This window comes from Diadema setosum, chromosome 16 (genome assembly GCF_964275005.1).
Source record: "Diadema setosum chromosome 16, eeDiaSeto1, whole genome shotgun sequence".
Lineage (NCBI taxonomy): Eukaryota > Metazoa > Echinodermata > Echinoidea > Diadematoida > Diadematidae > Diadema > Diadema setosum.
Window position 1 is genome coordinate 30,866,548 of NC_092700.1, and position 16,871 is coordinate 30,883,418.

General features: G+C 38.4%; 1 protein-coding gene across 1 annotated transcript; it reads left to right on the forward strand.

The window, feature by feature from the left end:
- The first annotated feature begins 4,851 nt into the window (after window positions 1-4,851).
- LOC140239818 (uncharacterized) lies at window positions 4,852-16,377 on the forward strand. Its single transcript, XM_072319638.1, has 2 exons — window positions 4,852-5,529; window positions 16,294-16,377. The coding sequence occupies exons 1-2, from the start codon at window positions 4,906-4,908 to the stop codon at window positions 16,375-16,377; spliced, it is 708 nt and encodes a 235-aa protein (XP_072175739.1). The 5' UTR covers window positions 4,852-4,905.
- The last annotated feature ends 494 nt before the right edge of the window (window positions 16,378-16,871 follow it).

A 16,871-nucleotide genomic window follows, 5' to 3' on the forward strand; every position in this document is an offset into this window, starting at 1 on the left:
TACTACCACACGTATAGAAGGATAGAATACTAGCTTGAGCAGAATGCACGCTTTGGAATGATGGGTCTAGTCCGAAACATGTGCATCACTATTTTCCGTAATACACTTATGCCTACGTCGTACGACATTTTGCGCTGTTGAGGCGCCAGCGTAGCGACAAAACCTCTGTATCTCAATTACAGTCGGTTTAGATGGTGGAAAAAACACAGAAACCAAAACACTCTAACAAGCGCTTTTCCTTTGACATGTCGTGATAGCTTCATTATTGGATTGACAGTAGGACATCAATTTATTAACTGATTATCTGTCAATTAAATTTAAAAAATGATTTTCACCGAAATTTCAGATACTAAGTGTGTACGTGTTTTTTTTTTTTTATTTACAGATGAAAAAAAAAAAATCGAATTTTCTGCTTACATTGCATTCATGAAATACTAGGGTTCTACAGAAAATCGAGTAATATAGGGTCATTGGCCTATCGATTAGCAGACAAAAAAAAAGAAGAAAAAAGAAATGAGCTTGGTTTCACCTCCAGGGGTCTACCTCAAGAATGACAATTATTATTGTTGTTTTTTTAATTGAAAATGTTGTACAGGGTACCTTAACCCTATTTTTTTTTTCTTGTATTGCCCTCACGGATCCATAAAGCTTAAATGTTCCAGATACTAGTGTTGCCTTAATTAAGTATTTTTCTACTGAATTCTCCTTAAATATGTAGGACCTTGAACCTTGAACCTTGAAGGAGTAATCCCTGTTGCAGCTTTTCGTGGGAAGCTATACTGGGATGGTACAAGGTGACATCAACGGCCGACGGACAGAGTGTATTTACAGATGGCAATTATAATCAATTGTACAAAATAAAAATTTGCCATGTGCAAGTAAAAACCAAGCCGGTGAATTTATAGTATTCTGGATCCTACTGGGGGCTGCATGGGGGCTGCATAGACCTACTCTCTATATTAGACCTATTACTGTGCATTTGTGTGAACTTTTGTAAATATGCCCTATGTTGTTGAAAAAAGGAACACATCTAGGCTTACACAGTCTCAAACACTGATCTCAAAATCTAACCACCAATAGCTAGCACCATACAGGGGCGGATTCAGGAATTTCCATAAAGGGGAGGCGCCTTTACAAAATTAAAGAGGGGCGCACGCCCCCTCCCCCCCCCCCCCACACACACACACACACATTTTTTCTTTTTATTTCTTTTCTAAAGCACCGCCCCCTCTGGATCCGTTATTGCCATAAGCCGTATCTTTTTATGAAGCTACAGTGGTACAGGTGTTATTACTTTTCATTCATTTACAGTATGTATAATCTATATTACGGAAAAATCTTACAATTAGTGATGCTTTCGTCACCTGAGGCAAGCGCGGGCATGTCGAAGTCGGAGAGTGAATCGTACCGAATCGTGTTCACCGGACGCATTTTTTTTTTTTTTTTTTTTTTTTTCCGTGGCTCTGAATTCCGTACTTAGAGGATGAGCGATTTCGGCCAAAAATAGCACCAGTTATTCACAAAGTCCTGAAAATTACGAATTCGGCAAATTATGAAAATTATTCACTCCGATTTTTGAAAAATAGACTTCAATGTATACCCCTCTCCAAAAAGTTGTCTTTTTGCGCGGTGTAAAATCGCATTATAGGCCCTAATTCCGGACACGATTTTCGTATACTTAGTAATGGAATAATCGAAATCTTTCGCACCTTGTCCTGGCACCAGAATCACAATTCATACCCACGATTCACCGTACACATTCTTACCGAGCGGACGACAAAGAATAAATCGGCAAACTTGAGGCTTAAATTTTTCGTACCGGTATTTTACTGTAAAATGTCTAACGTGAACATTTCGAACAGTTCACGCGATAAAACCTTGTGATAAATCGACATCTTCTTCTAAATCCGAGGTGAAATGTGAATTTCTTAGCGTTTTTACATTTTTATCTGTATAGGACCTATTATTTGTGACAAATTTTCTTGATCATTACGCTGGTCGTGTGTCGCATTTTCAAGTTTGTACGCAAAACTTTAACAAGTCTTACCATTGATTCAAGATCAAATTCAAAATGTCTGGTGGAAGTCACAAAGTAGGCCTATATATGGTCAAAAGAATTGTGCCTTCATTGTGATTAAAGAGGAATCATATAGAGCTACGTTTTTTGTTCAGGCTTTCTGTAAGCATTTTGTTAGAAAATTTTTCCTATTAGCTCAAATAGATTTAGGCCTATTGAGAACCTAAGCAATTAATTTAAGACCGATATTGAGTGATTGTGAAACAAAATCAACTCAGTTATCAACAATTTGTAATCATACATAGACCAGCTGCTATACAAACTATTATTGAGTTTTGGAGAAATTTTGTACCCTCGTCCAGTAAATTATCTATATGTGCTCCTATACAGATAAATTCATAAAGGCCTATCGTACTTATTTCACCACGTTTTGTAGCATGCGTATAGTGGTACGTTAGGAGTTTGAATGCAAAAACAGATGTGCTGTTTTCATTTTTTTAAATATTTTTAGGTATGGTCATCATCAAACAGAGACGAGAAGTTTAATCTTTTCAATGATACTGCGCTCGTTATACAACGTATAGCAAGAAACATCATCGAAGACGTTATTAAAATCTGCCCATTTAATTTTATCATTTTCTTTGTTTTTTGTTTTCTTTTTCTTTCCTTGGAACGTGGGGGGGGGGGGAGATTCCAAACCCATTCCTAATCTATGGGTGGGGTCAAGGTTCAATAATAGTTCAAAGAAACGACGTTGTAAACTTAGATGAAATATTATTTGATATCCATTTATGTTGTAGATTTAAAGTAGTGTTATAATGGATATCATATCGAAATTACACCGGGGGGGGGGGGGGGGGGGGGAGAAATTACATGTAGACAGTATAAGTTCGAGATACACAGTTTGAATAGAATGAAACATATTGTGCAGGATATGATGCTGTCCTCTTTGTTAATTTCTCAGTTTTGTGGATACAACACGGTGTATTACTTTAATTAGAGGCTCATTAGTATTTTCTTTGCTGTGTCACTGCTGCCCTCTAGGGGTTGACGGAGAGATATTGACTCGCACTGAGAGAGTCAAAGTGAAAGAAGCCACATTTAATCTCCCTCATAAAATTATCATAGCAAGGAATGGATGTTTACTATGCTTTTGCATCTTGCTCTCCAATTGGTCAAACAACACGAGGTTGTATGGTTGAACCAATCAAGAGTAAAGATTAGAGGAAGTGGACATAGCGCCTTTCGGTTCAACGGGTTGAACTCTGATATGGATTTAGCGCCTTTGGGTTGAAAGCAGAAATTTCACACATTGATTTTCATATTTTTCTGAAACAATTTTGAGTAAAAATTAAGTGATTTAGATAGACATGGTATCTAATAGGTCTATTCGAATCATGCAAAATATGCAATTCGATAAATATTGGATTTAGGGCCTTTTGGAAGCAAGCTCAGGATCTATCTGCCTGTTCTCTTGGGATCTCTCACATGACAGACGTAACAAGCTGCAATTTCAAAACTCACAAGCCTTAATACGTAACTTACTGCCTGACCGTAGCACTGATGTCTCTGTATTTTGCTTCTCTCTCTCTCTCTCTTTTGTTGTTGTTGTTGTTGTTGTAATGTTATGTCCGATTGAAACTTATGTCATCCTGCAAGTTTGATTTCACAAGTTAATTTGATCACGGAGTAGTATTTTAATTCATATATGTATAACCTATCAACCATTATTCAAAATAATTGATTTCAATAGCTGGAGTCGGACCAGAGAAAGACATTGTGGTAGTGGCGCCATCAAAGTTGGACATTTTTTGTATAGTATAAAAAGTTATGAAATTATTACGTTTCACATTTTTATTGCTGTTCCAAAAATGTTGATATTTGTATATAACAACACTTTTGGAGGATGTGTTGTGATTACCTCACAAGTCTTCAATTTGCCTGTACACTAATCATGATTTATAGTTCCCTTTTACATGAATTTGATAATAAGTGGTATCCTTCTCATGGGGAAAAAAGTAATCTTTTGATAACCCAGTACAATGACAGCTAGAGGGAAAGGGGCGGTGGTCGTGGTGGTTGCCTGATTATTAACAAAAACATGTTTTATTTATGCTCTAATCCATTTGACACTCTCAAAATTCATGACTTTCGCATTATGTGAAGACCCTTTTTAATGAAATTCTGTCATTCACTTTTAACAAAACTCGGTTATTTTGTCGTCTTAGTAGTTTTGCCAAATTCAGATTTGGAATATGATCATGATGATCCTGAATGCATTTTTTTTTCTTTAACATAAATGCTGAATATTGTTTAATCGACGGTCTCTCTTACTTTCGCAATTTATATAATACAACGATAGAATCATGTATTATAACGCATGCACGAACAACGCAACACTCAAAAACAGCACTCTACAATCCATGAGCCAAATTCAGAGCTGTCCTGATTCGACGAGTTTCTAGCCGGTCCAGCTTTTCGAAGACATGAACGGCTACCAGTCTAGTCACTCGCTGTGGACTCCGCCGCCACGGGGCGACTCGAGCAAAGATCAGTGATAACAGCCCAAATAGTAGAGCTACAAAAGGAATTTGCCCGAGTGTGACAATCGGCTTCCAAGCTGTAAAGGGGTATTGTCGTAAACTTCCATGGGGATAAACAACAACCATAGGACGGCGGCTCGTCTACAAAGATGCGTGGGGCTCATTAATGCAAGCGATTCTCCAACATGAGACATGGGTGTCTTTGCTTTCTTTAATAACCAGTCTCGTGTTTTGTTTTCAAGGTTTTACTCACTCACGTCGTTGGGGAAGATCGCGAACGTGTAATGTAGCACTTTAACATTTAAAGTTTGTCGCACGTTTTATTTTTCCTCGCCTGGGGAAATCATGGCGCTGCTGCAGTCACTACTGGCTCCCTCCGGAGTGTTTCCCAAGCAGAGCTTCGGCAGCGACAGCGGCTTTTCGGCCGACGACAGCATAGCCGTGGACGCGATCGCTGCCGGCTCGGAGATCACCTCCCTGACTTCGAACACGGCAAAGAGCGTCGCCAAGCCCAACACCAGACAGGAGGCCGGACCAACCTTAATCGGCGATCTGAGGGCAGATAACCGCGACGGCGTCGCCGACGAAGAAGACGATGACGAGGGGATCGACGGTTCCACCTCGGAACAAGACCAACTCGTCATATCTTTTGGGGACGACGCGGTGAGTGCCCAAAATCTAACCATTCCAGTGCCGAAGAAATCCGTCTACATTGCGACATCTCGCATCAAAGCCTCGTGGCTGGACAACACCTATCAGAAAGCTCTAGCCAGAGCGAGAGCCCGACTAGCCAAGGGCCACTGGCCCCAGAATCCCGAGGAATGGCGGCTACCAAATGCCCCACTACCAGCCAAACCCGACTACACGAGAACTGGTCCAGTAATCTCCCTCCCCAGTGGATACCTCGTCACCCAGAGGAAGAGACGAGAAGCTCGGACAAGAAGTGAAACTTTTCCAGGAACAAGCAAGGTAACTTTCTTATCCTAAATAATCATGCAAACACACATTGATCAAATATAAGAGAAATTCATGTCACTCACTTCAACTGGACTGCGTTGTCAATCCCTCATTCCTCAATGTCCATTTGCGCTTTTTGCTTTAAATGACAGATAAAAAAGGAAATAGTAAGATCATTGCTAGTTAAACCTCTGACATCCTTTTATTTTTATCAAGCTTCAGAAAGTGCTGACAACACAGCGTATATATTCATCCATCCAAGATTATAGAATTTATAAGCGAGAAGTTATTACTGATAATCGTAACATAAACTTGATCAATGTTTCGATTTCTTCACGAGTTTGTTACGTTTTTCCAGGGTAAACCCTACATGCTGCATGTGTTTATGATGTCTTTCAAATCAAACAATGGTAACTGCTCATATTAAGAATCTGTCATAAAAGCATTTAAGCATTAGATCTACCGCTCTTTCTGCATTAGCTATAAACATTTTTTTTAAAGGAAATTGTTCTCACTTATCCAAGATTATCCAAGGAGTACAATCAACCAAAATTGTTTCAGTAGGTTTATAATTCTAATAGTGTGTAGAATCAGTCTGCATCTCATGTTTTGTGCATTGTATAGAAAATCTGAAGAAAAGATGACCACTACTATCTACACACATGCTATTAACGAACATTACAAAACAAGGCTTTGGTCGAGCAGTACGATCTTTTGGCCAGTCCATCGAATACATTGTATGTTACAACGTTGCACCCTTTAATACAGCGTTATATAGCCGTTACGTTCCTAATTTACCTCACATACACGAGCTTATTGTCGCACCAATTAGCAGTAGAACGTTACCTAGAGTTTTGATTTACATCTCTGACTTCAACTCGAAGCACACAAATTACTTAGATAATAACAGACGATACCCTAATTTATCGGTGACTAATTTGCCGTAATTACCCATTCAACTCCAAATCTTCTCTCAAGGTTGCGAGGAGAAAATTAATGATAGCTAAGATTGTTTAATTGCAAGACACATAAACTACGGGGTTTGCGCAAAAAGGCTTTTCTGTATTTTGTGTCCGGTAGTTATAAAGAGAGAGAGAAAAAAATGCTCTACATGGGGGAGAATGTCAAAATGAGCATAACATCGGAGGATATGAGACAAAAAAAAAAATTGCACATAAAATGAAATGACACATGTTGGGAAAATCGGCTCCACATGATAGATGCGACTAACAATATAGATAATAATGTCCCATCAATTAAAAATTACGGATGGGAACTGTCATCAAAGATTTAATTTCGTTCGATACGAAATTAATGTAAACAAAGTGTATGTGCAGATGCCATCTGGCATTTGAAATGGATATGTATCGGTAAATGGATTATGCAAACACAATTATCGATGGTCAACAGCAGTAAAACACGATCAGTGAAGTAAGGTTTCCGTTACCTTTAATATTGAAAGAAAACCTCGGATTGTCCAAATTATTGTGAGGATATTCATTATTGTGAGGATATTCACCGACAATTATGAGCGTTATCGACTGCAACCACAATCTAGTAAATGAATGTTTTCTTTTTTGGATATGTAATTCCTACGCTGAATGTATTACTATAGTAGATGAATTCACAGCATCATATAGCAAAGAGAGAGAGAGAGAGAGAGAAGAAAAGAAAGGCGTCTCTTCGAGAAATTATATTGAAGTACTGTACTGAAGTATAAGCATTGGCAGAGCAGTATACCTGATGGTGACTATGTAAAATACCGTAAACGTCACTCATGCCAGAATAATATCCGATTAGACTCGCTATGATGAGATGAGATTAGATCAGATCAGATTAGAACTAGTGATGATAAAACATGAGGGTAAACATCAAACTAATTAGATTTGTTTTCTAAATTACGCTCTCCATACGCAAAGTCTCATATTTTTAGTAAGTCCTGTCAAGTAGCATATAGCAGAGTAATATGAAAGGAGCTGAAAGACGATGAAGTTGATTGGTAAACAATGCAAACATGTACACCAGTAATTTGGATTACACTCTTGAGAAATATTACTTGATATTTCGAGATGTGAAGAATTTGGTCCGACAACTTTGTCCGAAGTGACTTTTCTCGTCTGAGCCTTACCACATAGATTATTTTTTCTTTCGCTTGTTACTAAAAGTGTTACAAAGGCAATGTAGCTGCGTGGAATTAAAAAATTAGAGACCTCAAGCCTTTTGCAACAGGACTGCCACTTGTATATTCCAAAATTACATATTATGAGCATCAACGCTACACCCATTGTTCCTATGGGAAGAAAATGACACGTTACACGTGAATGAGACTCGATCTACGTATCCCATGACAATTGTGTGGAATCTTTTTCGAGGAGATAACCTTTCTAACCCTCGCGCAATGGGACACGCCCATATTTTGAAATTGAACACGCTTTGAGCTATCACGACTATACCACTAAAGCGGTAAGAAAATATTTTCCCTGAACGTTCACACGCCAGCTGACAGAGACACTATACTGTGCATGATATCATCATCACACAGCATGGCCCTGAATTGGGATATACTTTTAAATGGTGAGCCTGTGGATATAGGGTTATGTTTACCAGGCACATGGCTTGAAAGCATAAAACATCACCCAACCCCCAAAATTATTGATGTAAGTTACATTCCCTGCCGTCAACTTGCTCAAAGGATGTTCACGCTGTGTGCTGTCGATAGTAAAGTTAACGAGCAACGAAAAGTACTACACAAAACGATGGCTCAATGACTTTAATCATTTGTTAATATGAATTATCATCGCTCTCTTCAATCTATAGCCACGATGAAAGTGGGATTGTATTATATACATCAATCGCATCAATCAATTCCTTTTTAAAAGTTAACCCGTTGAGAACGAGTCCCGAGTATGCTTGGGCAGGTGTCAATGAGAAATGCGTGTTGTAGCAAAATCAGTCTGTCCGTTACCAGGTTACGGGTTAAAGCGCTCACCATTGCCCACATCTCGTCGGCATCTCCAATGTCACCTCTGTCTTGCATACTCTCTCTTTCTTACTCCCCCTCTCTTTCTACTCTCTTTATCTATCTCTATCTATCTCTCTCTATCTATCTATCTCTTTATCTTCCTCTCACTTTCTTTCAATCTATCTCGTTTTTCTAGTTCAATGGTCTATGCATAAATTTACCGCGTCGAGCTTGACAACGAACGAAAACATCCCGCATTCATCGCAGGTGATGCGCGAAGAACATTGTCATTGATTATTGAGGCCAAAATAATGAAATAAGAATCTTGTTTAATGGCTGAAAGGAATCCCCCTGTTGTTCATATCTCTCGCTGCAGAACACATGGCGCACTCCCAGGGAGCGATGAATCAATAATGATAAATCACGAAGTATGATGGCGTGTGCATTATTTCTATCTATTGGGGCAATAATATCGATCGATGACTATATACCACTCTATCACTGTCTATATATCTCCTCCTCGCATATCTCTGTCTTTTTCTGTTTGTCTCTCTGTCTGTCTGTCTGTCTGTCTGTCTCTCCCCCTCTCTCTTTCTATCTTTCTGCTACAATTAAAAGAACGCATATTGATATAGATTAATGCTGTTAATTAGTGTTGCAAGAAAGTCGAGTTGCAATCGATTGCGATTGATTTTGGGGAGTTGCAATAATATTTGCAACTTTTTTTTTGCAACACATAAGACATAAGACATAAGACATGTAAGATAAATGGATGAATAAACAGATGGATGGATATAATTATGGTCCAATAGATATCAACATTTCCTTTAATCTGTCGAGTGAGGCATATCCATGATAATATTAAGGAGATGATTAATTTAGTGGATGCAAATCAATGTATTAAACGCTTTAAAATATTTGACTTAACCTACTGGACCCCATGCTAATAAATTATTCATACCCATTACAGTTCAAAATGTTTGGAGAAGAGCGCTTGGTTGTTTGATAGGATATAATTATTATAAGTGATTAGGTTCTTCGAAATCAAGTTATTCAAGAGGACATGATATTAAAATATGGCACACTTTAGCAACGAACGTTCAAGGAACAAGAGCTACAGAAAGCATGAAAAGTTTCATCATTCTTTATACTGTGTGTTCGAGTAGACAATATTTCCACAGGCTAAAAGAGATGGAACCTTCATTTACGTCTCTTGAGAAAGAAAAAAAGGAAAGATAGACAACATTCTATGCCAACGTTTGTCAGTTTGTTATGAAAAATAAAGTTGAAACTCATCTTACATAATATTATATCCACTTGAAGAGGATGTTGAAACTACAAAAGGAAACGAAAAAAAAAACGGATTACAAAAATGTGTGCTCTTTGGATAGAAATGGATAGCAAGAGAAGGTAAATCTGCTTGAAGAGTTCTCACTGTTGAACGGTCTTGCATTTCTTTCTCTTCAATCTTCTTTTCCATCTAAAGCCTTCTTGTACTATTTCTAATTCCACATTCATCGAGGGTCCGATCTGCTTAGAAACTCCAGACGCTTTGTATCCAAACAGCCGCCTTTGTTTCGTTTGAGCGCGGATGTGTTTTTCTCTCCTTCTTTTTTTTTTCCAGTTCTTTGCATTTGCTTTTAAAAAGGGGTAAGCCGTTCGTACCCTGAAACGCTGCTGAAATCTCCGTTTTGGTCACTCCGTTTCGCCGTGACAACAACACAGACAAAAGACAGGTGTATATAAGTGCGTGTGCCGCTAGATATCTGGGGCTATTTTCGCTTTAAGATGAATACATGACGAGCAGTAATTCAGAAGTGCTGCCTTTTGTTTAAACATCTACTCCGTAACTGTCTTGTCATCGTACCCTATAAGTTCGTTATGTATTGTGTCTCAATTTACGCCAGCGGAGAGAAGCTTTTTAGCTGCACAGTAGAAACACGCTACGAAATTCATTAATGTGATTTCACTTCGATGGACTTTTTTGGTTTATTTTGTATACAAAACAAAGTACAGCTCACAACACAGTGTATTACATGAGGCAACTATACTTATTTCCAAACTTTTCAGCTGTGTTTTTTCAGAACAAACATGCGGTTATTTTCTGCATGAAGTTAATGTTGTATAATGATATAGCATGGAAGGCAAATCGAAGGATAAATTCCAATGCAGTAAGAATGGAAACTCTAATATAGAAGATAATGATCAACCGCAAACGTAAACGTCTTCCTAGTAATACAATCTCTTCGTTACTTCCTATCGTTCTAGACTATCTTATTTTTCTTGTATCTTAGGTTCCATCTATTCTTTCCTCCCTTGAATACCATATTATTCACCTGTAAAATCACTTCCTTTAAGCAACTCCAAATTGCGCGCCGATCGATATCGTCACATTAATGCAGTCGAAAGACGCCTCTATCATAAAGCAGACGTTTTTTGATTGTTCGTCCTCGTCCGTGATGTGATCGAGAGTATCGATCTCGCCACTCATAATCGCACAATGAAATTCGAGCTTTGCGTACTGGGTAGCCATAGCACAATCATACAGTATACATACTTAGCTCAACTCAGAACGTCTTTAAATAGCCTCTGCAAGGAATGATGAAAATGCAAGACTGTGTATCGATTCATGTTCATAAAGGCTTTATCTTCGTGGCCGTGACAATAGGGCGTTATTGATCAATAACCGCAAGCCACATGTCTTTGTGTATATTGCAGTCTTTTCAATACTTGTATGAATGTTGAATGCAAGCTGAAGTCATTTCACAAGCGCAAATAGATGTATTTTCGTAGGACCTCCAAACAACGATCGAATTATCTGGATTTCAAACCATCGCACAACCGCAACTACTGGCATGCATCCTCCCAAAAACACAACAAACAAATAAACAAGCAAACACTTGTGTTATCTAGATCGTCACGATCGACGAAGTGTAATGTCTCAGGCCAATGAAATATAGATTAAAACAATGAAGGTTTCGACGTTTTCTTTGGTTTGGAACGGCAACCCATACCTCATTGGTCCCCTGTGGATATTTTGCTGAGCACAGAGGTCGTGACTGTGGGATCCAGAAGTCCCAGTGGGAATGATGCGGATTGTGGGGAAGGAAAGAGCGTGGGGGGGGGGGGGGGGAGGAGGTAACCTTCTAAACTTATAATTTCCATGGTAGAAATTTAATTAAATCTTTAGAAAGCCCAATCACTTTCTTTAATCAATCTCTGCATCATCCATATCTTCGTCCGATCACGGACATGAGTTAAAAGCCAGAAAAAGTCACCTTTACAGAAGAGCAGCTCAAAACGTCTTGCCTCGCAAAGGAATAATGAAATGCGAGACTCTGTATCGATTTATATATGTTCATTAAGGCTTTGTCTTCGTGGCCGTCACAGAAGGGCGTTGTTTATCAATAACCGCAAGCCACATGCCTTTGTGTATATTGCAATCTTTTCAAAACTTGTATGACTGTTGAACACAAGTTAAAATCATCTCACACGTGCAAATGGATGTAATTTCGTTTAGACCTCTAGAAGACGATCGAATTATCTGGATTTGAAAACCATCGCATAACCGCAACTACTGACATACATTAGGAAAATTCCTCAAAAAAACAAATCAACAAGCAAACATGTTACATGAATCGTGACGATCGACGGAGCACATAATGACTATAATAAGGCCAACGAAATACATTAAACAATGAAAGTTTCGATGTTTGTTTGTTTTTTTGTTTTGATGGCAACTTATACTTCATTGGTCCCCTGTGGACATTTTGCTAAGCACAAAGGGCGTGACGTAAAGATCCAAAAGCTCAAATGGCCAATGGGAACGACCATTTTTTTTTTTTTTTTTTTAGGGGGGGGGGGGCGCTTATAGTTGACACGCCCTTAAGTCTTTCACAATTGCATTGTACTATTACAAGTTAGAAATTCACAAGATCTTTTGGTTGTCAAATCATTTTCTTTTATCGATTACGGCGTCATCCTTATCTGCATCCATTTGAACCTATAGACATATTCAAGGCAGAATATAAAAAGTTACAGCACATGGGTTCAACGCCACAAAATGTCAACTTTACAGACATGCATTTTGGTGTGAAAATAATGAGGTACACTTGTAAAGGTATTTCTAATTTCCGAAGACATTATACCTGTTTACAGTGTATACAATGTCGAAGGAGATATGCCAATGTATCACTCCCATCTACGAATTATACATCATTCTAATTTTTTCTATGGCAAAAAAAAAAAGGACAAAGACTGAAATGACTTGAGTTTTATGAATGTTTTCATGGTAAAAGGCATTAACTCTGTTTGGTTTACGATGCACTCCACAGCTTAGATTCTCTCCATAGAATTAAGTGTGGATCTGAAAAGGACGTAACTCATTCCACATTTCCACAAGTATAGATTCCGATCTTTGAGAGCAGATCTTGGTTGAATATTGGCTATTTGTATAGCGCACGGGTCCACCTTTCGGTGCTCATGGCGCTTCAAGAAAAATACATTTACAAAACATGAGAACAGGAAAGAAAATAACAATCTAACTAACAAGCAAGCAAATTACATGATAAGGAACACAGTTTTCTTGAATATAATAGATTGTAGTTATGTAATCTTCGACGTGAGAAGAACGAAATACACTTTCAGTTTTCAGTGGAAACTGTTTAAACTGTTTAAAGCAACCTGTCTTGATGGGTGTAAATTTAATGTCAGTCGACTTGCATTGTCCGAGATTTCGCCTGCATGGTCAGCCTGAAGAGTTAGTTGCATTGCTGCCGACTCTGATTCGGATCGATACTTGATTGATTTCCGCTTACTTATTCATCTCCTTCAATGGTAGAGCCAAACAAATAACTGTCAAAGCATTGACAGCGGACAACGGCTTATCAAATAGACTGAACGGCACTGCTGGTGGAAAATATTTTCCGCTGACCATAATGTAATAGAAATGCATAATTTTAAATGGTATTTTTGGAGGACTATCATAATCTTTCCTAAGCAAAACTAAGAACTTGTAGGAAATAATTAATGGAGGAGTGTGAAACAGCTTGTTTTCAGAATTATTTTGTTGCATCCTTCGGATTCTCTGAGACTCTTCTCGTAATTCTGCACCCATAAAGAAACTCCTCATACTCAGTCACACAGCCTACCATTGTGATCACATGTGGTTATGTGGACAAGACTCTTAGCACTCAAACGGAGGTCCCGAGTTCTAATCCCGCAAAGAGTTTACGTCCTGAGACAAGATATGCCTTCACCCAATTCTTTGGTAGTAATAAAGGCAGGACATTCTGGAAAGACAGTTCTAAAACTGAAGAGGATATACCCTGGGTAAATAAAATAAAACCATAACAACTATATCATTGTCATTATTGCTGTAAACACCCCAATGTGAATGTGCTTATGTATGATTATTTACATTTTTATGTGCCCTTTCATTAGCCATCTACCATGATCTACAATTTGTATATTAAAACAAAACATACACAAGCATTTGTAATTAATGTATGCATTGTGTGTCAAGAAATTGCTTGGTGAGATCCAACGTTTACGGGCACAGCATTCGGTGGGAACAAAACATATGAAGCAGCTTTTTTTTTTTTGTTTCTCCGTCTCTTTTGTGTCATCAAATATACTAATGGAAGTTCATCTTTTCTGTGAGGCAACGTATATTCTAAGCAGTTATAGGCCAAAACGGAAGGGGAAGAAAGATGCGTGTGTCGGACGTCTTGTGTCACTCAATAAATGAATTATTAACTATTTACTGAAAGACCGTCTCAAATGGGCACAAAATTGCTCCGACTAACTTCTCAAAATACACAAGCCGTCTTCATAAAAATGACAAGAAGCGGGTGATTCCGCTACGATAGATTGTTGCGGGCGTGTTTGCATTTCACGGCGACCATGCTATCCACATCCCATTATACATCATAATAGCTCGATTCTGCCCCTTGCACGAGCTGGTTTTGATAAACAGAGGGAAAAAAAGGTATAGAAAACGAATGGCGGTGCATGACGGCGTTAAAAAAAAAAAGAGAGAATGTTACGAAATTTTAAAGCTATAGATTCCCACCTTTAAAAATTTCGATAGCGTTCTTTTCGTCTGCCAAACGAACAAACAAATGATCACGTACATTGTGTTCATTTTTTAAAGTCAGTCCCGCTGTTAAGTGGATTTTTCGTTTAACATGTAATGGGATGGTGGGAATTTGGAAAATGTAGGTTATGGATGACTGAAGATTTATTTGACTGTTGCTACTGCATGGGTGGTGAAGCATTTAGTTTACATTTTACAACTGATTGACGGATTGTCCTCATGAATGATGGTTTTTATCAATTTTTACGGAAAAATCCCCTGAATTGTCGGTGTGTATTTGTGTCGATGAAGGGCAATTTGTAAGTCAGTTGCAGTAATATCAGCTGGACGAAAGAATCATTAATTTAAATGTACATTTTGTTAAGAATTCAATCTGACATAAGGGCCGCAAATCAAAGAAAAACCCGAAAAAATATAAAGCAAAGGAGTTCCGAATTCAGACAATTGTCAGAGTTGTTAAAAAGATCCATACTCTTTTTGTCAATGATATCTGAGTTGAGATCGGTGACAACCATTAATGACCGGTGTACTCAGATAAGGGCTTGCTTGCACAGAACGGGTTTTATCATGTTTAGTCCTTGACAACGCCAGATTAGTTTTAGAAGAACCACCGTCCGGTGACGCGCGATGGTATAGAGACAACAGCAAAGCAGAAAACAGGAAAATCGACAACCCTGAGCTCATTTTCATAATCTATCCACCACTTTCTTAAATAATTATTGTTTCATTCACTTCTTAAAATCATATATATCAAGACAGTGACCTGAAGATATTGATGTATATACCACAGACCTACAAGGTGTGTGGTATAGCGACATGCATATTTATACGTCACACACTGGAGACAAAATTATGACACAAGATACAAAACATTAAGAAAAGTAGTTCTTTATAGCGTTATTTTTCATACCGAAACATTATGTTGCACAGTACATGTACACGCACCTACACACCTAAATAAACACCCCACACACCCACACACCCACACCCCAAACACTCTCGTACACACAGATAATATATGTATACATACATACATACATGTAGGCCTACATAATGAAAAAAAATGATATTAGCACACTAAACCAATACAAGAATATATCAAATTGCTTGTTCATAGCTAATGATATACAAATCGTGAAAACTCACAAAACGCGTTCTATTACAACGCAAGACAAAATGTGTCACTGCATAATGGTGCCAAGGGGATGACGTTGATTGAAGCAAATATATTATGTGTGTATATGAAACATATTTCACGAACTTATTCATAATACAAGAGATACGCCACATTTCGCTCTAAATAATAGGAGATAAAGGTTATTCTAAAAATTACAGTAGTGCTGAGACTAAACCGTGAACATAGGAAACTGGGTAATGTATGGCATTTCCATCTCTGAGTGCGTCGATTTTGCCTTGTCCTCACCAAACTATTCTTGACAAGTTATCAAGATTCTATAGGAAGCCGTATGAACGTATAATCCTCGTCCTAACACCCCAAAACAACTCGAAAGCTGTAAGTGTATCAGTGAATTACTATCATAATTTATGGTATATATATACGACAAGTGTAAGAACGCGCGTTCTTAAAAAAAAAAGAACAAATAACACTACTGTGAATTGAGAGCCTAGTTTTATATGCATGACGATTTGGTGACAAGTGTACTGCGGAATGTTTCTTTTTGACTCAGATTGTTGGCATTCGGGCTGTAATCCGTAGGTCAAGCAAACTCCCCCAAGAGAGCGGTCGTTCTGTCCGCGGCTCCTAGTCGTGGTATGCCTGAGCACGTTGCCGGTCTTTTGAGTGGGGAGGGCGGGTCGATATAGCGTGTGAGGTTGCCCCGGACAACGGGAGTGGTGATCCTTTTCTCGCCTCGTGGCTGCCTGCTCTGGCCGCGCCGCGCGTGACTATGGTCACTTTCTGTAGTGACCCCTCAATAGGGAAACACGTCACCGATCGATTACGCCCTATCGTTCTATTCTGATACACATGTCGAGTAATATCTTGCTTGTTATGACGACAATAGGCCATTATTCCATGCGTATCTCCTCTCCCCCGGGTTGTGTGTGAAATATTGCCACTGTTAATCCTTACGGACATTGTAGCTGTCTAAGAACAAATGAGAGAAAGAAGGAGAGAATTTAATAACATCCAAAGTCTTTAAACAGTCTGTCAAAATCTTTTAAAATGGATATATCTACTAGATATTTTTTCCCCAGAAAAACCTGTGAGATAACATGAGCAATCAAGGACAGGTTGTGTAAAATGGAAATCTAAAGAAAAAAAAAAGAGAAGAA